A 27,056-nucleotide genomic window follows, 5' to 3' on the forward strand; every position below is an offset into this window, starting at 1 on the left:
CTGTTTTTGTCAATGATTCTCAATGAAGCAGCAATCCAATGGTTAATAGGAACAATGGGCAGGGTTGATGCTTAGGATGGATATAAAAAAGCAGCGATGGCATGAGTGTGGGAAGGGCAGGGAGAATCGAATGCTTCAACATTTTCCCATCCTCCGAAGGACTTCCAGTGATAGGTCTGCTTTGTACAGGTTTTTCAATGTTGGGACAGCACCATTACATATTGCACCTACAGCTTGCTGCATTGCATGAATAATGAGCAGACAGAACAGATGTTAGTGAGCTATTTCCCACATGTCAATAGTGTTTGATTTTGATAACTTGTCTTAGAATTTGTTAAAACAAAATAGGATCCCAATGAAGGGAAGATGAGGCCTATAGGAGGCACACTGAATGATCTTTGCAAATAGATACTGATCATGTCTGTCTGTGTTTATGGCTTAACCACAAAAGGGGGTAGAATTCATATTCCTCGTTCTTAAAAAGGTATGGTCCCCTCTTGCTGTTTTCTGGAGCCACATATCATGTTAAGACCAAGACAAGTGAACTGTTCCTAGGTCATCACTTCGAAGCCAACTGTTAGGAGATCTATGAAACTGGTCCTAAATGGCTGACTTTTCTCTAGCTCCTTCCTTCCTTTCAGAGAAGCGCATGACTATGGTTTGGTACCTCAAGACAACCTGCCTAAAGAAGGTGGCACTGCTCTTGAGAACAGCCTGCTTTACTATCTCTGGAAACACTGCCTTTTAACATTATCATTGTCGATGGATCTTTCAGCTCAAAGCTTTAAACCTGAGGACCGACTTTGTTAATAGCCTAGCAGGGAGTCAGGATACCTATGATCCCATGTGAGCGTTTCATTCCGACCCTCAGCTCATTGATTTCAAAAGGAAATCAGATGAGCACTTGAAGGGAATAAGGGATAGAGTGGGGGAATGGGATTGATTGGATTGCTCCACGGGCTGAATGGCCTCCTTCTGTGCTGTAAAAGATTCTGACTCTCTGACTGACTACCTATCTGCTTCCCCAGGTGTCAAAGCCTTTGTTGCTTGAAGATCCTGTCATCATTGACCTGTTTATGTTGACTTTTATTCCCTCGGAATCTGCAGCTGTTGCTTCAGTCTTGCCATCGTCTCCTTCATGAAGTATGGAAGGTGACGGGGGTGGGGCTTCAGAACAAACGATGCTGAATTCCCTGAATACCCAGATGGAGTTTCCTCTTAGGAACAGCTGAAACAAAAGCCACACCCCCTCCACCATCTTACACCTGTCGCTGAGGGCCATTTCACAATAATGTAACACATTGGTCTATGTGTGAGACGTCAGTCACCCCCACGGGAACCTTTAGTGTCCTACAACATATAACAAAGTCTTTAAGATTTGTGACCACCAGCAGCTTCAAAATCTTGTCCTCAAAAGGATGAAAATATTGCACTATTTTTCTATGTTCCATGCCATTTCCAGAAAGGGAACTCCTCAGAAGCAGCAGCAGTCGGATTATGTTAGGTTTACCCACACCACCAATTTTGTGGCCAATAAAAATAAGCTAAAAATATTTTAAAAGCAACAGAAATGGGCTTCCAAAATAGATATTCAGCTTGGCATCGAGTGTCAAACTGGTGACTGTAGATCACCCGTCTTTCCGAGAAATGCTCAGATTTTTAATTTCATTTAATTCTATTTCTATAACTGGCAGCCAATCACTGGTATCTGGACCCCAGGTTACATAACTCCACCAGTTGGTCTACAAGAAGAAGCCCGTCACGGTGGAAAACATGGTGGCTGGGCCCATGTAATCGTCCATATTTTTATGGACTGACTACTAGTCTTGAGACGAATACTTCACATCCTGTCAAGGTGGTAGTGATTGACAGCAATTCAAGAAGTGCCACCCTTAAAGGTACACATACATCATATTACAACATTTCCCATGCCGCCTGAAGGCCACTCAGCAGCCCCTATTGTTTGGGGGTGAGGGAGGGAGGGTGTTCCTCGGGGTCAAGCACCCAGACTGATCAAGGGACCCGGCATTAGGCAGAGGGCTTTGGCGGGGCCGCTGAAAGTCACGTTCCTGCCCTTGCCTCTGACTGCCCTGCACCCCCTACCCTCCCATTACCCCCATCCCTCCCACACTCACCTGGGAGAGATCCAAGGATGATTCCAGGGCTGAAGTCTTTGGGATGTTACCGGCAGCAGCTAATGCTCCCGGTGGAGCTGGCGGAAATTAGTGGGAGCCGGATTTCTGCCACTAGGGATCTAAATCTTGGGAAGACCCAACGCTGGTCAGGTCTTAACTTGGTCGGGTATCCCCACAGAAACAAGGTGGGTTTCCCACCAGTTTTCCAACCATTGGGCGGGACCCATGTTGGACACGTTAAATCTAGTGCTTGGGAAAACTAGAGACATTACTCACTTCCAGGTTTCAGATTAGGAAATCAAACTATGCGCTCAAGGAAAGTCATTTTGGTGTTGGAGGTTAAACTCGGTTGAGCTGAAGACGTGCTGTGGACAGCCATACTCTCCAGTGGCATGCAGTCACACTGATGATTTCCATAGGTGAAGGTCCCTCTGATGTCAGGCACAGGCATACAGTACATGTTAAGTGGAATGTTGCAGCCGATGTTATATTCAGCGCTTTCTGTAAACCCGAGTTTATCTAAAACTCTGCTGTCCGTATCCTGACCCATACCTAGTCCCATCACTCCTGTGCTCACTCTCCCATATTTGGCTCCCAGTCGACATTCAGTTTTAAAATTCTCACCCTTGACTTCAAATCCCTCCATGCCTCACATAGGATCATAGGAGTTTAGAGCAGGAGTAGGCCATTTGACCCTTCACGCCTGCTCCACCATTCAATAAGATCATGGCTGATCTGGTTGTGGTCTCAGCTCCACTTTCTCGTCTGATCCTATTAACCTTTCACAGCTTCATATCTCTGAAACCTCCTCTAGTCTTAACAATCCCTCCACTCCTCCAATTCTGACCTCTTATGCACTTCCCACTTCCTTCACCTCACCATTAGTGGCTGTGCCTTAAAGTTTCCTTGAATTCCCTCCCAAACCCCTCTATCTCTCCCTGGATATAATGGTTGTCCGACAGTAAACCAGACATTATAAGAACTCTCTAATTTTGCCCTGCCTGCTGGGAATGTGCTGTATCTGATGCTGATTGTGGCACCATCCTGCTGGCCTTCCTGTTCCTGACTGTTGCAGGACAGAGACCCCTTTAATTCATGTGGGTGAGGTGTGCGTACTGAGCTGGGGCACTCGCACAGCATAACAGGCTGTGTGCTGTTGCAGTTGTTATCAAACCCTAGTACTGCATGGAATGAGAACCAATCAGTAAAACTGTAATTATAAGCTTTTGACCTTTTTGTTATCTTAATGAACAGAATGCCTGACCTTTTCATTGCATGGAGAGATTGGACAGCACACTTGGCTTGATAAAGCCTTCTGGTGAGTTACTGACTTTGCCAATGACCTGTCACAGTGCAAGGCCAGAGCCCAGAACCATTGCCCAATTTGATTATAGCTACTTCTTATGTTGTAGCCTGGCTCTCAGGAAGCGAGCTAACTGCACCACTCTCCTTCATTTATCTGTGTAGTAATAGGGTGGCCAGCCCTCCATTAAAGATCACTCACCTGGCAAGTGCTGCAAGAAATCCAGTAGAAAAATCAATAGAATTTCATAAGTTTTTTTTTCCATTTTCTTTGAGTATTTTCAATTTGTTTTATTCATTCATGTCATGTGGGCGTCACATAAAAATATTGGCAATGGGAAAATGGATGGAGTCAGGTTTCATCCAATTGCACAGTGAAAAATCTATTCACTTTCCAATGGACTTGGGGGCGACAGGCCGACATGATGATGGATGTGGCAGGCAGCCAATGGTGAGAGTGAAAGGGTGGGGTTATTGGCAGTCAGGTGGGTAAATCTCCAGGAATAGATCCAATGATATTTGTCATCCCTTAAACAATGAGAGCGTGCGTATTTTCAGGGGTTAGTGAACTCTGTCATTCCTCATGTTATCTGACTCTGACACACAGGCACCTACATGAGAGAATGGCAAGATATCTGCATCATAATGTTTACACCAAGATGTACTACAGGCAGCAGAGTAACAAGTGTGTCTGCTATAACTCAGTTGGTCGCACACTTGCCTCTAAATCGCAAGGTTCTGGGTTCAAGACCAGCTCCAAAGATTGACCACAAAAGTCACGATTGACACTCCTGTGTGGTGCTGAGGGAGTGCTGCACTGTCAAAGGTGCAGTCTTTTGGATGAGACATTAAACTGAGGCCCCATCTGCCTGCTTGGGTGGATATGAAAGGTCCCATGATACTATTTTGAAGATGAGGGGGGGAGTTATTCCTGGTGGCCTAGCCAATATTAGTCCCTCAATCAACATCACAAAAAAACATAAAAATTATCAGGTCATTATCACATTACTGTTTGTGGGAGTTTGCTGAACAGAAATTGGCTGCTGCGTTTCCTCCATTATGAGTGACTACACTTTAAGGATGCTTTGTTGGCTTTAAAGTGCTTTGAGACGTCCAATAGTTATGGCAAGCACTATATAAATGCAAGTCTATCTTTACTGATTCTGGGAAGACCAGTAATATCCAAGCAGATCTAACAGTAGGAATTTCTGCTTTTCCAACTGTGCCCGATAACAGTTGAGGGTTAAATATTTTTAAAGTGCTTTGCTGTTCTCAGCCTTGGGCTAGACTTCAAAGAGCTTCAAATATCGCATCCTGGTTAACATCATTAGTGCATTCTCATTGAAAGTGGGGATGGCCTCCATGGTGTAAAGTCTTATTTCCTGCAACAACGCCAATTTTCATTTGTATAGCAAACATCCTTTACAAGCGTATTTATATAAAAGTGGAACTTTCCCACGCAGGAGGAGGCCATAAGGGATATGTCTGTGTTGGTTGAAAAAGAGCTATCCAGTCTAATCCTACCTACAGTTCTTGGTCTGTAGGTTACATCACTTCAAGTGCATATTCAAGTATTTTTTTTAGCTGTGATGAAGGTTTCTGCCTTTACCACCCTCTCCGATGCCCATTACCCTCTGGGTGAAAACATTTCACGATTACCCTCTAACCCCACCACTAGTTACTTTAAATCTATGCCCCCTGTTTTTCGATCTCTCTGCTAAGGGAATCCTATCCACAATATCTCAGCCCCTCATAATTTTACACGTCTTAATTAAACCTCACTTCCAAAGAAAAGAATTCTAGCCTATAATTTTTTCTCAGTTAAAATTCCTTGGTCCTGACAACATCCTCTGTACCCTCAAGTGCACTTGCAGCCTTCCTGTAATGTAATGACCAGAACTGTATGCAGTACTCTAGCTATGGTCTAACTAGTGTTTTATGAAGTTCTAGCATGACTCCCCTGATTTTTATTCTGTGTCTCAGCTAATAAAGGAAAGTATCCTGTATGCCTTCTTAACAACCTTATCTGCCTGCCCTGCTATCTTCAGAGAGCCAGGACATTCATATCAAGGTCCCTCTATTCCTCTACACTTCTCAGAATCCTACCATTTATTGTGTATTCCCTTTCCTTGTTCGCATTCCCCACATGCATTACTTCACACTTCTCCAGAATGAAATCTAATTGTCACTTCTCTGCCCACCTAGGCAGTCCGTTGATATCTTCCTGTAGTCTACAGCTCTCCTCCTCACTATCAGCCACATAGCTAATTTTTGTATCATTTCCAAATTTGTTAATCATGGGTGTCTACATTTAAGTCTAAATCATTGCATATTGTGAGAAGCAAGGGACCGAGCACTGAGCTCTGGAACACTACTGGAAACAGCTCTCCAGTCACAAAAACACCTATTGAACATTACAGGAGTACAATGAATAAGAGCAGGAGCAGACCACACAGCTGGTCAAGCCTGCTCCCCCATTCAATACAATCATGGCCGACCTTAGACTTCAACTCCACTTTCCCACCTACTCCCCATATCTCTTGATTCCCTGAGAGACCAAAAATCTGTCAATCTCAGCCTTAAGTGTATTCAACGCCATTTTCTTCCTGCCCTTGGTTTCCAATAGATTTTACTTTTCTGGCCAGCATGCCATGTGGAACCTTCTCAAAAGCCTCACTAAGATCCATGTAGACTACATCAGACTTGCTACTCTGATCGATCCTCCTTGCTACCTCCTCAAAATAATTCAGTCCAGGTGGTCAGACACAATCTTCCTTTAACAAATCCATACTGACTGTCCTTGATTAATGCGTGCCATTCTAATAGGTGATTTATACGGTCCCTCAGAAATTTTTGCAATAATTTGCCCACCACTAAGGTTAGGCAGACTGACTGGTAATTACAGGGCTATTCCTCACTTTTTAAGCAACAGCGCAATGTTAGCAGTCCTCCAATCCTCTGCCACCATGCCTGTAGCCACAGAAGATTGGAAAATGATGATCAGAGCCTCCGCTGTTTCTCCCCTCGCTTTTCTTAGTGATCTGCGGCACATTTCATCTGCGTCTGGTGACTTATCCACTTTCAATAATACTAAAACCCTGCATATTTCCTCTTTCACAATGTTTATCCCATCCAATATTCCATGCTCCTCCTCCAGGACAGTGTCTGTATGTCCCCTCTTTGCAAAGAGAAACGCAAAGCATTCATGAAGAACCATTCCCGTGTGTTCCATTTCCACACACAAGTTACAAGGTCTCTAACCCACTCTATGTTTTTCTTGGTTATCTTGTATAAAACATAATTGGATTTCCTTGGTTTTACTTGCCAATATTTTTTCATCCCCTCCCTTTTATTTCCTTTTTAATTTCACCCCTGCACTTTCCATACTCCTCTCGGCTTTATGCAGTCATGAGTTCTTGATATCTGACGTACTGGTGAGCTTCCCTTTTTAATTGTTTGCCTTATCATATTTTGTATGTTGGTTTGTGTGGGGGTTAGGGTCTAGTTTTGTGAGTCCCACCCTTTTTCTGTCTTGAATCCCGCTACTCTGACATTGATTTGCCTTCAAGCACCTGGTTCCAGTCCACTTTTGCTAAATCGCCTCTCGGCTCAGTCATCTTTCTCTGATTTTAAAATTTTACTTTTGGTGTATCGTCATCCTTATATGTAGTTGGAGTAAATCTAACTGAATTATGTACACTATCACTAAAATGGTTTTTCTGTTGATACCCCTTCCACCTGCCCAAATTCATTCCCTAAAAGCTAAATCTAGAACTTCCCCCTTCTCTTGTTGGACTTGTAATGTACTTGCTACAAAAAAAGTCTCCAGAATGCTTTTAAGAACTCTGTGCTCTCTATACCATTTGCACTGATTTTATCCCAGTTAATACAGGGTCGTTAATATCCATTACAATTACTGCCCTCATGTTTCTGCACTTCTCATTTATTTTCCTAAGTATTTGTTCATCTATTCCATTCTCTGACTGTTTGGGGTCTGTATTATACTCCCAGAAATGTGAATGCTCCTTTTATTTTGTTCCTCAGTTGACTCCATATGGCCTTATTTGATAATCCTTCTAGCATATCAACCCTCCTCAAAGTTGTGATTGTTTCTTTGACTAATTTTAGGACCTTCCACACTGATTTTTAACAGCCTCTTTTTCTCGTCTGAAAATCTTGTAACCAAGAATGTTGAGTTGCCATTCCTGCCCTTCTTTAAGCCATGTTTCAGTAATAGCTTTGATATCTTATTTCCAGGTGCCTATTCCTGCCCTCAGCTCAGCTGTCTTGCTCACTAGGCTCCTTGTATTGAAGGATACCACACTGTGCTAGTCTATTTTCTAGTCTTTGTTCTCTCTACTTTCCTTACACACTTTTCATTTCCTGCCTTCTTTTTCCAACCCTTCTGAACCTACGTTCAGGTTCCCATCCCTCTGCTAAACTAGTTGAAACCCTCGTAACAGCAATGGCAAACCTCCCCACCACAAGACTGGTCCTGGCCCTGTTGAGGTGCAATCTGTCCAGCTTGAACATGTGGTGAAAAGGGTTAATTGCTATCATGCTAATATACATCATCAATGATGTCAGATCACATGTCTCTAGAATTCAGAGAGAGAGAGATGCTTCTGGAAGGAGCCTCGTGCTTGTCTGTCCCTGTACATAATTGTATATAGCTAATAAATGTTTGGAAGTTCTTGGATGCCTTGTTCCCAGTAGTCTTTGTTAAACACACCCTGGGACCTTTTTCTGAAGTTACTTTAGTATAGTTCCCATCTCACTAGAACCAGTTCCAATACCCCAGAAATCTAAAGCCCTCCCTCCTTCACCATCCCTCTAACCACACATTATCCTTCCATTTCTGTTCTCACTAGGATGTGGCACTGGGAGTAATCCAAAGATTACTATCATTATAAAACTAAATTTGACACTGAGCCATAGAGATATTAGGACAGGTGTGTCTTAAAGAAGGAGAGAGGGGTGGAGGGATTTGGTGAGGGAATTACAGGTAGCTGCAGATTCGCATCTAACGCTATGTTTTATGGATTGTAAACAGGCACCCCAATGCTTTCATGGTTGCTTTGTGGTGTTGGTGCTTAACATGAATAAATGACAGGTGACATGCCCCTTAACAGTCCAGGACAGTGTCAGTGTTCAGGGCCTAACTTTTTGTTTGTTTAAGTGGCTCATTTCATTCAGCTTGTTTCATCCTTTCACTTTAAATCAATGGGCTCTTGGTTTGTGCATTCTTTATTTGGTGAAGCAATTGGAAAAATAAATATGGTGGTAGCAAGTTCCACTCAAGTGACTTGACTACATAATCTAGGCTGACACTCCAGTGCAATATTGAGGCAGAGCTGTACTGTCAGAGATGCCATCTTTCAGACAAGATGTTAAACCAATTCTTGTGGGTGTAAAAGATTCTGTAGTAGTATTTAAAGAAGAACAAGTCAGCACCTCTAGTTTCCTGACAACATCCATCCCTCATTCAACACAACCAAACAGATTATGCTCATCTGCAGAAATTGGCTGCCAATTCTGATTGCGCAACAGGTAGATTACTAAAATAAATAAATAAATAGCTGTGAGCACTTTGGACATCTAAGGATGTGAAAGGCACCAAACAAATGCAAGTTATTTGCCTTTCCAAGTTTGCCAATCGAGCACAAAGCAAGTTGCAAGTTCATTGCTATGCGGTCATAGTCCTTTTAATGACCCCAATTCCCTTGTGACTGGATTCCTGTTGGGCAGATGAGATTACAGAATATGCTTCTATGAAACTATACAAGCCTGTTTATCTTGTCATTGACTTATCATTCAGCTAGTCTCATCAATTTGCCTTCTAGAGTAAATATTAGGGGCAGAATAATTGACCACAACTGATTAAACCACTCTTCAAAGGTTTGAATTGGTCCAAATTGATCCTCAAAATGTTGAGAGTAAATTTTCACCATTGCCACATGGCTGGTAATCTGGTGGCATGGATTACCTGTTTATTGTAAAATCCATTTGATTTTCACACCATTGATTTCACCGAATACTACCAGAGGGTGACTGATCTGTTCAGCAAAATAAATGATCAATAGTGAAGCCGTAAGTGTCCTTCTTGGAGTTTCTGAAGATTGTTCAAACTGAGGAGCTCTGTGTCACGTGTTTAAAAAGAACAATATGAGTACTGATGCCAGGCAATGTCAGTCAGTGAGTCAGAAGTGGGGTGGGGCTCATGGCATGACTTAAAGCAAAACGGATTTATTTAAAAGAGTCTCTATGAACTACAGCAAACAGAGGTCATGATCGGAACTACAGCAACATCTCCCAGTAAGAGCAGGATTATTTCTCCAGCAAAATTCCTTGAGTGGAAGATAGCTGCACAACATAAACTATGGACATAAAATCAGTTCTAGTCACTTGAGAGCAGCAACTGGGTGATATCCCCTGTCAATTTCCATCTTTTATTTTGGCCCCTGCTTGTGGTGTCACTTTTTTTTTCAGCCCATAATGAAACCCTCTTTCCTGAAGGGACTTGCTGTTTACTTCCAAGAGACTAAAAATTATCTGAGTGACCAGGTGGCTTCTTCAACAGCTGTCCCAGCTGTTGGTACTGTCTGTTCCTCATTTGCCAACTATTTTAAATGTAAATAAATGTGATTTTCTGTCTTAGTTGTACATAGCTTACAGTAGACTGTTGGACACTGGCTACATCAGGAAGATTTTTTAAAACCCTCTGGTTTCAGATTGTGATGGCTGAGATTTATTTGAAGAAACCGTTGACCAGGTTACCAAAGGTGAAAATGCTGTTTGAAAAACCTGAACTGATAATTTGTGCTTTCTTCTTCAACATATAGCTAGGATGAGTGGGGGCGGGGGCATGGATTGGGAAAGTATCTTATGTGGCCACATCAATATTTGAATAGGCAGCAAGATTTTTCTGTTAGCACACAGACCATTTTTATTCCCTTGTTGTGATCTGTGACTAGGATTACCAACTGTATATATGGAGGTTTCATCACATGACTTCACCCCATGCTCTTGCCATTAGTCAATCATAACATCTATTCTTGTGATGTATTGCCCTCCTACGCCAACTGGAAAGCAAAAAGACTCATTACCCAATTGGATGATGCTTGACTGTCAGTCAAACATCCTATTTTTTGCCATTTTCTTTGTATATCTGGTAAAGAGAAAGATTCAAAGAAAATAGCAAAAACTTTTTTAACTTCCTGATGATTTTTCTCCAGGGTTGCACACAGCAGTGTCCTGGAAATTGATCTTCAATTCCTGGAGACTCTAGACCAATCCTAGTGGGTTGGCAACCTTATCTGTTACCTAACTCCAATTACCCACCTTTGCCCCCATATCCTTTGGTCTGGCCCCCATGTTGCTATATCTAGAAGTCAGTCCCGCAGATGGAGATCACCTGCAAAAGTCCAGCATGCTTTGATACCAGTGCATTGTGTCGATCATATACTGGGCCATGAATGTCACTGCTAAACACTGTGATCTTTCCCAATTGCCAGGGACCCCAACCCCAACAACAATCCTGCCAGTTGCTGGTGGGAAATGGAGTACAGTGAAATTTCGAAAGTCAAATCCCAGGGGGAACAGCCTTCAAATTTGGATTAAGCATAGCTTTGTGATAGCTGAGGAAGCCCAATCTGCCACTTGAATGCATCCTGTCTGCTTTCTGCTTCAGGCCATGGATTTCCACTTGCTCTATCAACTTCACCTTCTCTCCAATCAACAATGCTTAACATTGTCACAGGTTTTGCCATATTCATGGGTTTTACAGGGAAATCTTGATGTAAGGTGAGAATGACTGCCCTTAATATCAAGACAGCATTTGAGCGCATGTAGGATTTAGGAGAACTTAGCAAAACTGGAGTCAATGGGAATCGGGGGCAATACTATCTGGTTGGAGTCATACCTAGCACGAAGGAAGATGGTTGTGGTTGTTGGAGGGCAATCATCTCAGTTCCAGGGCATCACTGGAGTTCCTCAGGATAGCGTCCTAGGCCCAACTGTCTTCAGCTGCTTCATCAATCACCTTCCTTCCATCATAAGATCAGAAGTGGGGATGTTCACTGATGATTGCACATTGGTCAGCACTACTTGTGACCCCTCAAATAATGAAACAGTGCCATGTTCAAATGCAGCAAGACCTATACAATATCTAGGTTTGGGCTGACAAGTGGCAAGTAACATTCACGCCACACAAGTGCCAGGCAATGAACATCTCCAACAAGAGAGAATCTAACCATCGCCCCTTGAGATTCAATGGCGTTATCATTGCTGAATTGCTCACTATCAACATCTTGAGAGTTACTATTGACCAGAAACTGAGCTGGAACAGCCATATGAATATAGTGGCTACAAGAGCAGGTAATTCTGCAGCTAGTAATTCACCTTCTGACTCCCCAAAGCCTGTCTACTGTCTTTAAGGCACAAATCAGGAGTGTGATAGAATACTTTTCTGGATGAGTGCAGCTCCAGGAACACTCAAGAAGCTTAACACCATCCGGGACAAAGCAGCCTGCTTGATTGGCACCCCATCCACAAACCATCTCACTCCCTCCACCACAGTCGCACATTGGCAGCAATGTGTACCTCTACAAGATGCACTGCAGCAACTCACCAAGGCTCCTTAGACAGCGCTTTCCAAACCCAGGACCGCTATCATCTAGAAGGACAAGGACAGCAGACATATGGGAACACCACCATCTGCAAGTTCCCCTTCAAGCCACACACAATCCTGACTTGGAAATATATCGCCGTTCCTTCACTGTCACTGTGTTCAAATATCCTGGAACTCCCTTCCTAACAGCACTGTGGGTTTCCCACATCACATGAGCTGCAGCGGTTCAAGAAGGCAGCTCACCACCATCTTCTCAAGGGCAATTAGGGATGGGCAATAAATGCTGACCTAGCCAGCAATGCCCACATCCCATGAATAAATTTTTAAAAATTAAATGATGGTTTGTCCAGTGTTTCATAATTGAGCCCATTTAGGTGGGGTTTAAACACTCCACTCTGGTCAGCAGTCCCATGACCAGTTTAGATGTTCGTCTAAGCTACTGCAGAATTTCAGCTAATCGTGGGCATTGTTCCATAGCTTTTGCTATTCTGCCAGTGGGAATGGTTGATAATGTCGACACAAGCATAATTTCATATCATCTGAGTTTGACTCATGAAGATTTCACTGCAAATCATTTTTTACTAAAAATATACTTCATAAAATTTGTAAAAACTGTTCAAATTTGACATTACATTAAAGCACAATACAATTCAATCTCTTTTAATACAGTGCCTCTGAGGTGCCTCACTAAACTTTATTTTCTAAAAATACTTTAATCATAAAATTTATAAAAGTACGTTGCATGACAGTTCAAAGTTGATTTTACATAAAGTGGAAATGAGATCAATTTCATTCAGCATGGTATGTTTTAAGGTGCCTCACTACACTTAAAATTGCATTTATATTTACGATATTCATTCCTTGTCAAATATATAGCCCAAGGCATTTTATATAGTTTGCAGTCCCTCAGTATACTGTGGCAGGGCCTTAGGAGAGAGGCCTTTCCCCAATGCACCTTTGTGGAGGCTGTCCCAAGCTTTAATGCATCCATCAAGCACATAGTCCTGGATATTGGAATGTGCCACTCTGCAAAATCAACAACACTTTGCACTGGAAGACCAACAAGTTTCAGGCAGACCAAAGAGTGTCGTTCATTGGATTGGTGGTCCTTCAGCAGCTGTCGATATTTATCTTGGTGTGCATCCCTGGGAACAGCCCACAAAGCATAGAATCCTACGTTAGAGTTGCTCGGGATGAATCTCAACAAACTTACGGTGAAGCCCTGAGCATCCCCAGGGTGCCACCGTTCTCTCTTTAAATATCGGGAGAATGTTTCTATGGTCCACGGACTTTACGCAATAGTGACAACCCTGTTCATTGTTACCATCCTGGAAACACATTCCAGCACTGAACACCAAACGGTGTAGCAAACGGAGAACCAGTGGCAAAGAATGTGCATATACATAAAATATAATGTAGAATAATGTTGCATACCCCATTCCCAGAAGTTAGTTACAGAAATGAATCTAATTGAGGGCTGCACAAGGCTTGGCAAAAAGGGTTACAATTTGTATTTCATGTAATCTCAGGGGTTGTACTCTTGAGATAATTTGCCCCATTCTCTTTATGATGGGCCTTACTTAGTGATAGGTTTCCTTTTATTTTGTTGATGTTCCTTCATAGAATTTTGAACCAGCCCCTCTAGTGCAGCATAATATGTTTCACGGTTGCTTCAAGTCTGGCAGAGTACCTACAGAAGGGGAAGGGCCCATCAGATGATGGATGTGCAACAGGTGCAAAGAGCTCTAGATTCTCACTGACTCGCATTGCCTGTGAAAAACACTGGCTGAGTCAGCAACACAGATATATTTATCACTTAAAGATATATTTATCAGTTAACAAGACACAAGGGTCAGTTTTCTTCAATAAAAACCTCAGTGCCAGTGATGGATATAAATGCTAGAAATGACCTGGAACCTTGTGCTGTGATTATATATCTGATCATCTTGGCTTGTGCAGTCGATGTGGACACAGCTTTCTTGGGAGGGAGGGTGTGCAATGCTTGGCATTTAAGTGAGGCTTCCCTAGATTGGTTCCTTTCTGTCCCCCACACCCCCAGGAAGACTTGGGAACTCCTGCTAGAGTATGATACCATAGTTTCTGGAAGATCTCAGGTAAGTGGCTAAAGTGTTGGCTTGCTATTCAACAATGATAATATCATAGCCAAGCCTAACTTTAATCTCCCCTGACATATACCCTCCAGTGGAAGGTACTTAACTAGTCAGGAGTAGGACCTCTTCCTGATTATTACAAGGAGTTTAATGATCTTTAGAGACCTAAAGCAGTTGATGAGTGCCATCCTTATGAATAATGAATGCTGGGAGGGTCCCTTGTGAATTGTTGGAATGATGTACAGATGTATTTAAGGGGTAACTAGATAGGTTTTTAAAGGAGGAGGGAATAGAGGGTTACAATGGTAGATTTAGCTGAGGAAAGATGGGAGGAGTCTTGGCTGGAACAAAACACCAGCATGTACTGGTTGGGCCAAATGGCCTGTTTCTGTGCCAAAAATCCTATGTAATCCAATATAATGGTGGAGTAGGATGTGTAAACATGGAAGAATGTACAATGTAATATTTATTTAGCTCAGTGCTCTCTTTCAGTGGCCTGTTCCCTGGGTTTTTGATTGGTCAAGGGCTCCTCTTGAAGTTAGCTAAAGACTAGGAATCATTGGGACCGCAGCACCATAGGTAAGGGTGAACTGATCAAAGCCCAAACCAATCAACCCCGCTCTGACCCGTCTGTTGGTTGCAGCCTGCTACCCTTAAACAATAGTCCTTTGGCACGCTTCAGGGAATGGAGTTTTCCTGGTGAGAAAGCTAGATACTGCAGATACTGGAAAACTGAAATGAAAACTATAAAATGCAGGAAATGCTCAGCAGGTCGGACAGCATCTGTGGAGCGAGAAACAGTTTCAGGTTGATGAAACCAAAACCCAGTTTTATTGAAAGGTCATCAACCTGAGATGTTAACTCTCTCCATTAACTTCTGAGTATTTACTGTTTTGAGTTCTCTTGAGGTGCTGGATATTGGTCCTTTCTCAAAAAAAATGGTGCAATCATGGACCTCATTTGTGCTGTGTACATTTCCTGCTTTTGCCTGCACTTCAGAAAATTTCATTTGTGTCAGATGTTTGAGAGATGTAGTAAGGTAGCAGTGCTCTTTTCATTTTTTCTGTCTCTTTCTCTTCATGGCTCTCTTATTTTCTTGAAGATAGTTGTTTGATTTCACAGGATGATATTGAGGCTGCAGTGACTGCATTATCACCATTACCTTTTCCATGGCAAAAGGCTTTCCAGTCAGTGTTGAGTGTGGCTAGTTATTTGATTTATTTTTGGTTTGAAACACAGGTTTCATTAAGATTAAAGGCCATTACCGCAGCTCTCGAATTTTGTCTTCCAGTGTTGTTCGATTGGCTCCAGCAAAGTCAAACACCCTCTCTCCTTCCTTGTAGAAATGGAATGTTGGCATGCAATTTATTTGACATTGTTCAGCAAGATCTGGTGCATCATCCACATCTACCTCACAGAAAATTACACTTGGGTTTTTCTCTGCCAATTCATGGAATCGTGGCTTGATAGTTTGACAATGTCCACACCATGTTGCGGAGAAGTCAATAACCACCAGTTTGCATCCTGCCTCCTTCAGCACCATTTCAAATCTTTCTCTTGTGGACCGGGACCTATTTCCTTCAATCTGTCTCTTGATGATGTGGTTATTCCAGTTGTGCATGTGCACTTTTTAAAAAAAAAAATCTCTTGCCCTTCTCTAATAGTAGTGTAGTGGTAACTGGGCTAGTAATCCAGAGACTCAGGCTAATGTTCTGGGGAGGTAGGTTCAAATCCCAACACGGCAGCTGGTGGAATTTAAATTCAATTAATAAATCTAGAATATAAAGCTAGTCTCTGTACCATGGCATCTATCGTTGATTGTTGTAAAAACCCATCTTGTTCACTCATGTCCTTTTGGGAAGGAAATCTATCATCCTTACCTCATCTGGCCTACATGTGACTCCAGACCCAGGGCAATGTGACTGCCTCTTAACAGCCCTTTGAAAATGTCCCAGCAAGCCACTCAGTTCAAGGGCAATTTAGGGATGGGCAACAAATGCTGACCTTGTCAGCAAAGCCCACATCCCAGGAAAGAATTTTTAAAATTAACATCTGCAGCCCATAATCTTTAACAAGGGGCATCAGCAGGGAATAGACAATTGATAGGCTCCATTAATGTTGGGTGAGTTTGTTCAGGTGAGTTCCTAAGTCCAAGAGTTACCTAATCACAGCACTACAGCGCTCATTATCCTTAGGCTTGTAAGGTGGGGAAGGGGAAATGAATCTAGACTGCCACTCCTGATCACTATTCTGCATTCAAGATGGACATAGGGTTTGAAGGGCTTGAAAGGTTGCGCCACCTGTGATGCTTCAAACAGATGAATACTCAAGTGCATAGTTGAAAAATGGCACTTAGAGGTGGTACCAGAGGACAAATAGTTCCCAGGCCACACAGCAAGGAGTCTATTCCTTCAAGCAAGGGACAGAGAGGAGAAACTTCTGATAAAAGGAGATTAAAAACCTGATTGTAATCACAACATTTTTTTAAGTTAATTTAATATTACTTAAAGTTGACACATGATTTTGGAAGAGCAGTTAGTCATGCAATCTCTGTTTTGTCTGTAAAAATTACCCTGACCTCCTTGTTGAAAACTGCTTTAGCCCTTTCCATCTTTGTCCTCTTCCACTGACAGAACCAAATTCAATATTTACTTCAAAAGCAGCATCTAATATCTTCTGGGATCTCTTTATATCCATAATTGAAAGACTAACCAATATGTCAAACCTTAGCTCACTGAGCTGTTTCTTACTTACCTTGATATCCTTCTTACTTCTGCTTTGAAGGGCTTCAATAGCTGACTTCAATTTCAGATAACCTTTACGAAGAGTGATAGGTAATGCCATCACCTTCGAGTGTTTCCCAGAACTTTTGGGGGATTATTGTGCCCATTGGCTGTTTCTTTAGAAAAGCAATGAGCCAATGTGAGCTCTCGATGTCTGAGCGATAATTCTGCTACCCTCTCCTGTTCTGTCTTCTTGAGTATGCCCTTGTAAGCTTTCCATAAACAGTGTGATGAAGGTTTACACCCGAAACCCTAAGTCTATCATTTTCTTTCAGTTTGGTTTGCTGTGCTCTTTTTAATCTGCTGTTTGTTTTGATTTTTAAGTTTTGAACGTTCACATATGCTTCTTGTCATTTCAGATAAGCCCGGGTAGCAAGGCAGCCCAAGCAAACATCAGCCAGGGAGATACCATCGTGGCCATAGATGGGGTCAGCACAGAAGGCATGACCCACCTGGAATGCCAGAATAAGATCAAGTCAGCCTCCTACTCTCTGAACCTGAGCCTCCAAAAGTAGGTGCATATTTGTTAGTGTGAAATAAATTGATGTGATGGATAGAAAAAGAAGTTATGATGCATGTTAGCAATGTTGTGTACATGGGGTGTCAAATACTGTGAACTGAAGCCTCACATTCAGATACTTACTAACTCCATCTGGTTTGTTTTGCTTTGTAGACCCTGGGGAGCCGGGGGAGGCAAAACCTGTGGGAAGTGCACGCAGTTACAGGATTACTACTAGTTACTGCTCTAAATCTTTCATTGCAAAACATCCTGGTGATGGGTAAATCTACTGTAAAAGTTATGTCCCACTGCACCTTCAGTATAACTACCTGTTTTTACATGTCTTAGCCCTATGTACAGGGCTGCTTTTGAGTAGTCTTTTTCTTTTTTTGCAGCAGTGGATGGTTGAGGGAGGTAGTTCCAGTTTGTTTGAGGTTTTCAGCCAGTGCTTGCTAGTTTTCTAGGTTAATGAGTGTTAAATGTCATCTGACAATGAAGAGCCGGCACAGTGCTGAACTCCTTACAAACTGTCTATTAATGTATGTAGTACATTACTTCCAACTGAATATTCCTGAAAAGAGAGAGATGTTGCTGAAGTTTTTCATCTTGTACTCATCAGGACAAATGCAAGAATGCCAAATTTCAAACTATCACAACAATTTATACTACAGGAGAAAAGGATGCTGATTAGTTGGCAAGTTGACTCTGATTAGTCAAGGCATTGCCATGGAGAAAGCAAAGGGGAACTATAGACTCCCTAAGTCAAAAAAAGGTGCAAGGCTTGAACATATTTCTTTTGTGTGCAGAGAGCAAGTCCCTGCGTATGAATGTATGCTGCTTCTGGCAAGCATAAATGAGCCATGTTATGATCTCAACCGATTATCTTAAACTGGTTGTTAGTGTAGCTATTAGCACAATCAGGATTGTTCAGCTAGTGCTACCCAATTGCAGAATTGTAGCTACCACTAGACATTCTCTTCTGGGTTTTGCAAGCATGGACTGCTTGAGGATAGTACTTTCAAATGGTATCTAAGATATAGATCTTTAAAAACAGCAAAATATATGTATTTATATAGTGTCTTTCACAACCTCAAGATGCCTGAAATCACTTTACAGTCAATTAAGTCCTTTTCAAGTGTAGTTACAGTTGTAACATAGAAAACTTGGCAGCCAATTTGTGCACAGCAAGCTCCCTCAAACAGAACATGATAATGACCAGATAATCTGTTTAAGTGACATTGGATGAAGCCTGGGAATTTTTCTACCTGAAATATGTTGACTTGTCAACATTGCTTACATCTTTTAGAATAAATAAATAAAGACTAAAAAATCAGTACAATAGAAAATTAGAAAACATCCACAAGGGGTTAAATGCCCTTTGCAGAAAATGGAATCTTTTATAGCTCCCTTGTAACAATCCCATGGAATGAATTAAATGGTGCATCCATAATGTTTCGAGATGAAATGTTGAAGTAAATGAGTCACGAGTGTTCTCACGGAGACTGGACGCCTTTGCCAGAAATAAAAGCTATCAGCCAGAATTGAGATTTATCTCATGCAGTTTCTTTTATGTGAAGCCATTTTATCTTCACGTCCTCTAAGATGCAATGTTAATGGCTTTTAATGGCAAGTTTCCTGAGATATAAAGTCTGCTTGTTTTGACAGCTGATGGTGACAGAATATTACTTCATATTTTGCCTGCATTCAGCAACCAGTGTCTTAATTGATTCTGAAGAACACTTTCTCACAAACTATATCCTATTTTGAAACTAAGTGAACAGTGCAATGCCATCCAATTAAGAACTTCAAAACCACAGGCAGAAATTCTCTATTCTGACCTAATTGTGTCTAGTACCCAGTTTTCGTTGCACAGAGCAGAAATTATTAATGCTTCTTCCTGAATAACATGAAAATTGAACCTTTTCTTTTTTACATCTGCTCCAATAATTCCTGTAAACAATTTAAAACATTGCTTTAACTATTTCCAAAGTTCGGTGCAATCTCCTATTTCCTAGAGGTTAGCATAATTTCGACTATTTAGTTTACACCTACAAGAGCCTTTTTTTAATTCACTCTCCTTCACTTCATATTCCTTTCTCTGTCACTGTCTATATGAGTTGTTAGTCCTGAAAAGGCCAAAGTACATCCAATTCATTTACCACCCTGACAGTTGTATGATAATGGAATTGTTGTCTAATAAGATGGCAGAATGGTTTTGAATTTATTCTGCTGTCAAACTTAGGCCATGTCCTTTGGTTCCAATGTTCTTTTTTTTAAATTCACTCTTGGGATGTGTGTCTCTGATAAGGCCAGCAATTATTGCCCTTCCCTAACCTTCCTTGAAAGGTGATGATGAGCCACCTTCTTGAACTGCTGCAGTCCCTCTAGTGTGAATACATCCATGATATCCATAGGCAGGAATTTCCAGGATTTTGATCCAGTGACAGTGAAGGAACATGATATATTTCCAAGTCAGGATGGTGTCTGACCTGGAGGGGAACTTGCAAGTGGTGGTGTTGTTAATGCCTTTTCAATTACATTGTTAAGCTTTGTTAATGTCGATTACATTGTTACGGTTAAGAGAAACAGTTGGTGGATATTAATTGTCTTTGAGCACATATAAATAGGGGATAGTTGGGACACTGGGTTGAGTGGGAGGAGAGCTACGAACAAGTCAAACTCATTGAATAAAGAAAAGTTCTGTACCTTGGTTTCTGCTTCACCAATCAGCTTGGATCCACTTAACTATTCCTATGTGTCTGCTGCCCTTGTCCTTCTAGGTGGTAAAGGTCACAGGTTTGGAAGGTGCTGTCGAGGGCAGCTTGGTGAGTTGCTGACCAAGGTGAACAGCTTGTCATGTGTTACATTAATCAGTCCCTAAACACAGCAGGCATATCGCTTCTTAACCTGCCCTTTTTCCAGTGAGAATATGACCAATTTACATAATCCTTTTTTATTATCCAATCCCTCCTTCCCTTAATCATCGTGGTTGCTCTTTTCTCTATCCTTTCAGAAGCTGCAATATCTTTTTGTACTTTGGGAACCAGAACTATATACAGTTTTCTAAGTGTGATCACAACAATAATGTACGAAGTGGCAGAGTTACCTGTGAATTTGGGCTCATTATTGACATTTTAATACGTCACAACATCTGAGTTTCTTTACCCCTTGCCACCGAGTATAGTTGTAGTAGCTTCAATAGTGGATCAGGATGGCTAGATCTTTCATTTTCTATGCACTTTATTTTCATTTAAGTAATAGTCCCTTTGGGAGATCTTGTGACACAATGGTAGCATCCCCGTCTCTGGGCCAGAAGCTCTGGGTTCAAGTCTCACTTCAGGACTTGATGGTCATGGAAGGTGCAGCATAATGTAGCCAAACAGATTGATTACCAGCCTATGAATCCTTCCAGTGCGCCTGATGGCAGGCGGTAAGAGCAGGAGAGTTTTCTGATCAGCCATTATGCAGAAGGCAACAGCAAACCACTGCAGTACTTTTCTAAGCTTAATCAATGACTAATCCAATGGAGGTCCATGTTTACCAATGCTCTTTTAGGGCATGGTATCTGAAGGAGGAGGTGGAGGAATAGTCCCCTCCTGAATTTTGATCCCTTTATGAAGCATTAGCCATGTAGTGAGCACTTTTGCTATAATTATAGGAATAGGGAAGGCCATTTAGCCCCTCAAACCTATTCCTCCATTCAATGGGGATGGATCATGGTTGATCTGTGACTTAACTCCATATACCTACCTTTTCCCCATATCACTTAATATTTTTGGTTAACAAAAATCTATCAATCTTAGATTTAAAATTTGTAATTGATCTAGCATCAATTGCTGTTTACAGAAGAGAGTTCCAAACCTCTACCTCCTTTTTTGTGTGTAGGAATGTTTTCTAATTTCACTCCTGAAAGATCTGGTTCTAATTTTTAGACAATGCCCTCTAGTCCTAGGCTTCCCAACCAACAGAGATAGGGTTGATAGTTTCTCTCTATATGTTCCCTTAATTATCTTGAAAACTTTGATCAAATCAACCTTTTACCCTTCTAATTCTCAGATACAACCCTACTTTGTTTAATGTCACCTTGTATTTTAACCTTGGATTCCAAGCATCATTCTAGTAAATCTACGCTGTACTCCCTCCAAAGTAAATAAATCCTTCCTAAATTATGGTACTCAGAACTGCTGTGTCGAGTTCTGACCTCAAGTGATGTTAGAAAGAAAGGGCTTGTATCTGCATTTTTATAGTGCCATTCACATCCTCAAGATGTCCCAAAGCGTCTCACAGCCAATGAAGTGCATTTGAAATGTAGTCAATATTGTAATGTAGGGAAATATGGCAATCAATTTTCTCCCAGCAAGCTCCCAGAAATAGCATTGAGATAACAACAAAATAATCAGTTTTAGTGATGTTGGTTCTGGGATAAATATTGACCAGGATACCAACATAACTTTCCCACTCTTTTCCATCCATCTGAAAGGGCAGACAGGGCCTTCGGAAAACATTGTGCCAGAAAGACAAAACCTCCAACAGTATGGTACTTGCTCGGTACTGCACTGAAGTGGCTGCCTAGATTATGTTCTGACTCCAACTTGATAGTGCTACCAATCGAGACAAGACCTACGTCTTGAATTGACAATTTCTGTTTTAAAGTTGTAATGATTCCTTTGCAAACCAAGATTTGAATGAAAAGGAAGCTTTATTCCAGTTTGAGACAAACTTTTAATTTTGTAGCTCAGATTCCGCTAACTCAAATCCATCTTGTCATCTCTCTGACCAGAACAGTCTGCCTTAAGTTGGTAATTATAGCCAAGTCAGACAATGATTTGTTAAGGGAATATCTCCAAATTACACACTCAAAACTGATACAAAGCATTAATGAAGTAAAGGAAATGTTTATAATTGTTTACATAAGGAGTCAGGGGAGCAGAAGTAAGCCTGTTACCCCCAAAGAAAGAATAGAAATTAGGGCATTGCATTCATCATGGGTCCCTCTCGTACTCCTAACTACTGAAAATCTTAAAAGTGGTTTATCCTAAGTGAAGAGAAGAGCCAATAATTGGTGTGAAGTACTGAGGAGTCTAAAGCTGGGAGAAAGTGACTAAAATGGATCTATATTCCCTAGAGTTTTGAAGAGTGATGGGGGGGGGGGGGTCTCGTTGAAACTTACAAAATTGTGACAGGGTGGTATAGATAAGATGTTTCCCCTGGCTGGTGAGTCTAAAAACTAGGGGACGTAGTCTCAAGATAAGAGGTAGGCCACTTAAGACCAAGATGAGGGGAAATTTCTTCGCGCAAAGGGTGATGAATCTTTGGAATTCTTTACCCCAGAGGCTGTGGAAGCTCAATCATTGAGCATGTTCAAGACTGAAATCAATAGATTTCTGGTGACCAATGACATCAAGGGATATAGAGATAGTGCAGGAAAGTGGCATTGAGGTAGATGATCAGCCATGATCGAATTGAATGGCGGAGCAGGCTCAATGAGCCGAATCGTCTATTTCTGTTCCTGTGTTCCTAAAATCAAAAGGGGTTAAAAAAATGTGTCCTGTCTTATCTTCAGTTCTGCTGACAGAGCTTAGAAATGGTAAATTTAGGAAACTTCTTTGAACAGGTAAGAGGAGGGGTGTCAGGCAAATTCAAGGAGTTCACAAGGTTATAATTTGCACACAAGTGAGATGCCATTTCGCTCAATGTGTCTCAACTGCCCTGAAGGAGACAATCACCCCATTCACCCATTGGGCTGTGCTCATAGATCTACGTTGGCTGCTTGTCCTCGATTTTAAAATACTCGTCCTTGTTTTCAAATCCCTCTTGTGCCTTGCCCCTCATGTCTCAGTTACCTCCTCCAGCTTTACTAGGCTCGGATCCCTGCACTCCTCTAATTTTGGCATCTTGCTCACCCCCAATTTCATTTACCCCACCTGTTGGCAGCTGTGCCTTCAGCTGTCAAGGCCCAAAGCTCTGGAATTCCCTCCCTAAACTCCTGCACCTCTATCTCTCTCTCTCTCTCCTCCTTTAAGATGCTCCTTTAAACCTTGCCTCTTTGACCAGGCTTGACCACATGTCCTTATATCACCTTATGTAGCTCGGTGTCAAATTTTGTCTGATATCATTCCTGTGAAGTGCCACGGAATGCCTAACTGCATTATAGGCATTAATGTAAGTTTTTTTTTGTTGTGCTGGTCATTTGCAGTGCAACAGTCAATGTCCCTGGGAGGAGAAAACCAGTCAAGGGGGCCCCTGCTGGAAATCTGTGTGGTGAAACTGTGCTTGTGTGCAGCTGTGATGCACCATGTGGTTAAATAGTTTGCCCTTACTCAATGATACAAATTATAGCCCCTGAGACAAGATCTTGAAAGGTGAATGATGTCCCATTGAACTCAACATCAGAAAGTGATGGGAGAATGAAATTTGTCAAGAAAGCAGAGATCAAAGCTTGCAGAGCTGGAGGAGGTTACAGAGATAGAAGTAGAAAGATGCGAGATTTCGAAGATTTGAATACAAGGATGAGAATTTTAAAATTGAGGTGTTGTTGGGCTGGAGTCCAATGTAGGTTAGCAAGCACAAGGGTGATACGTGTTGTGTCCTGAGAATTTTTGCTGGGAGATGTACTGAGTGGAGTGTCCCACAGATGAGGGAAACTGGACTCTGCCCACTAGTCTGCAGTGGGAAAACTGTATAACATTGCCAATTGGCACCAGAGAGACTCATTCTTGTAATTTTATTTTATCCTTTTGGACTGTATGACTGTTTGTTTAGGTTTGTCCAATATGTAGTAACTGAATTTCATTCCATCAACCCTTGCTCCACCATGCCTCTGGGTTTGTTTAGTATACTTTGCTTTCCTTTGGGTCCACATCAAATGGACTACCTTCCCTCTGGAACTGAGCTTCAGTGAATGAAGGACTGATATTCCAATGAGGATGATCAGTGCGCTCTCCTGTCCCCACAACCTTACCTGCTTGGGCTTTTTCAGATTTGGGCCTGACTGAGGATGCATCTGGTTCAGGAAACGTGGCCAGCTGGTGACCGTTTCTGAAGCTTCGAAGCTGATCTTGAACCCACAACTTTGGGGCTGATTCTAAGCCCCTGTCTGGGCTGGGAATGGAGCTGCTGGGGATGAAGGGGTGGAGAGGTGGGGCGGTGTTGGCACTAACATGGCGGTCCCCTCACTCCTTGGCCCCAGGCCGTTCTCCTGGAGCTGGGATGGGAATGTGGAAGGACTACCTGCCCGCAAACAGTGGGTAGCCAATTGTGCCTATTAATGGCCACTTAAGGCTAATTGTTGGAGGTCAACTGGGATTTTCCAGGTTCCCACAGGTGGAAGGGAATAGTTTAGCTGGAGGCTGCCTCCTGATAGAGGAGTAGGGGGCCAGCGCTCTAGGCAGGCTTTGAGACTCTCCCCACCTGCCTGGGTTCAGCAGTGGCCCACGGATCACCATGTAGAAGTGTTCCCCAGGCCACAAGAGTGGTGGCATGGCTGCAAAAGACATCTTTTTAGCTTTAATTTTTAAGAAATTGGAGACGGGACACCTCCATTTTGGGTCACCTTCTCCCTCATTTAACCGCCATGGTCTTGTCCTGCTGCTGCTTTCAGGTGGGAAGGCCTCTGATTGGCGCTGCAGCTTCAAGAGCCCTCCCACTGTCCTCAGTTGGATGGTGAGCACACCCTTTAGCCGCTAATTGGTCAATTCCAGGGCAAATGCCAGGTGACTGTTTCCCACACTGTGCGAGCTTCTGGCCCTCATCTGAGCCTGACCAGTGAGGTTGTGAAGCTCACAGGGAAAAACCCAGCCCTTTGACTTGGAGGCTAGACAGCTAGAAACTGAGCTAAACTGACAGCATAGTAACAAGTTCTTGATCTCTCTCAAACAGTAACAGTTCTAAATCCTTCAGAACCTCCTGCCCTACATGTGTGATATAAATGAGAGCCCAACATGAACTATGAATCCTATGAGCCCGGATTTGTTTTCCTTTTTTATTTTTTGCTTTCCCTTTCTGTCGTCTTACTTCTTTTTTGTTCCTTCCTTCCCTTATAAGGACATGTTTATAATTGAACTGTAAATCCCTGTGGAATTTGGGCAGCAGCTTGTATCACACCATTGGCTGCCAAATTAACTGGAATTAATTGAGCCTATTTACTAGCTGCGCACCGCAGGTTTTGCTGGGCTTTATCTATTACATCCATCACGACCTTTGTACATTGCCAGTTATAATAAACTGCGGCGAGTTCAGACACATTGAAACCATATCACAGATTGGTACAGCACAGAAGGAAGCCATTCAGCCTATTGTGTCTGCACCAGTTCTCCGAATGAGCATTTCACTTTGTGCCACTTTGCTGCCTTCTCCCCATAACGCTGTACGTGCTTCCTTTTCAAATAACAGTCTAGATCATTTTTGAATGCCACGATTGAACCTGCCCCTACCATGTCACAAAAAGTTAGTATGCAGATACAGCAAGTGATTAGGAAGGCAAATGGAATGTTGCCATTTATTGCAAGGGGAATTGAGTATAAAAGTAGAGAAATTTCACTGCAACTATACAATGTCTTAGTGAGACCGCATCTGGAGTACTGTGTACAATTTTGGTCTCCTCACTTAAGAGAGGATATAATTGTATTAGAAGCAGTTCAGAGAAGGTTCACTTGACTGATTTCTGGGATGAAAGGATTATCTTATGAGGAAAAATTGTGGAGGCTGAGCCTGTATCTATTGGAGTATAGAAGAATGAGAGTTGATCTTATTGAAACATAAGATCCTGAGGGAGGCTTCGCATGGTGGATGCTGAGAGGATGTTTCCCCCTTGCTGGGGAGTATAGAAGTAGAAGGCATAGTTTAAAAATAAAGGATCTCCCATTTTAACTTGGAGATGTGGAGAAATTTTTTGAGGGTTGTTAATCTGTGGAATTCTCGTCCCCCAAGAGCAGTGGAGGCTGGGTCACTGAATATATTCAAAACTGAATTAGACATTTTTAATAAACAATGGGAGTCAAGGGTTTGGGGGCCAGACAGGAAAGTGGAGTTAGGGCCTCATTCAGATCAGCCATGATCATATTGAATGGCGTAGCAGGCTTGAAGGACCAAATGGTCTACTCCTGTTCCTATTTTTTTGTGTTCTTGTGGAGTTGGAGGGATTTCAATGCCAAGAAAATGGAGTTTGTGGTGGTATCTGAAAACAATGGCTTCAATCTGCCCAGTATTTAATTTGACAACTTTCAGCTCATCCAATTCTGGATATTGCCCAGAGCAATGAATCTGAGACCATGGAGGGATGGGGAGAGGTGGTAGTGAGATCGAACTGGGTGTCATTAGTGGGATGGGGAGAGGTGGTGGTGAGGTCGAACTGGGTGTCGTTAGTGTGCATGTAAAATCTCCCATTTCCCACAGGATGTCTGTGCCAATAATCCCTCAAATCATAGTTAAACATCAATCCCCACCATTTGAAGGCACCTTATCTAGAAAGACTTCCCAGCTGTGACTCTACTTTCACTCTTCTCCCAGATACAGGTGAAGGTTCCCTATCAGCAGCAGGCACTGTATAACTGAAAGGAACTCACCTGGAAAGGAGCTGCTTCAAGTTCTGTGAATAAA

The 27,056-nt window shown here is 42.2% G+C and overlaps 1 protein-coding gene across 10 annotated transcripts in view; it reads left to right on the top strand.

Moving 5' to 3' along the window:
• The window catches only part of LOC121270752 (LIM domain-binding protein 3-like), a 171,631-nt gene that overhangs the window by 36,073 nt on the left and 108,502 nt on the right, over positions 1 to 27,056 (top strand). For all 10 annotated transcript variants that reach the window (XR_005941600.1, XM_041176143.1, XM_041176144.1 and 7 more), the window contains exon 3: positions 17,320 to 17,471. Coding sequence is in view for 9 of the 10 variants with exons in the window: in XM_041176143.1 (XP_041032077.1) it covers positions 17,320 to 17,471 (152 nt within the window). In the remaining variant the exon portion in view is untranslated. The remainder of the gene's footprint in view (positions 1 to 17,319; positions 17,472 to 27,056) is intronic.

The sequence above is a fragment of the Carcharodon carcharias genome, chromosome 28 (assembly GCF_017639515.1).
Source record: "Carcharodon carcharias isolate sCarCar2 chromosome 28, sCarCar2.pri, whole genome shotgun sequence".
Classification (NCBI taxonomy): Eukaryota; Metazoa; Chordata; class Chondrichthyes; order Lamniformes; family Lamnidae; genus Carcharodon; species Carcharodon carcharias.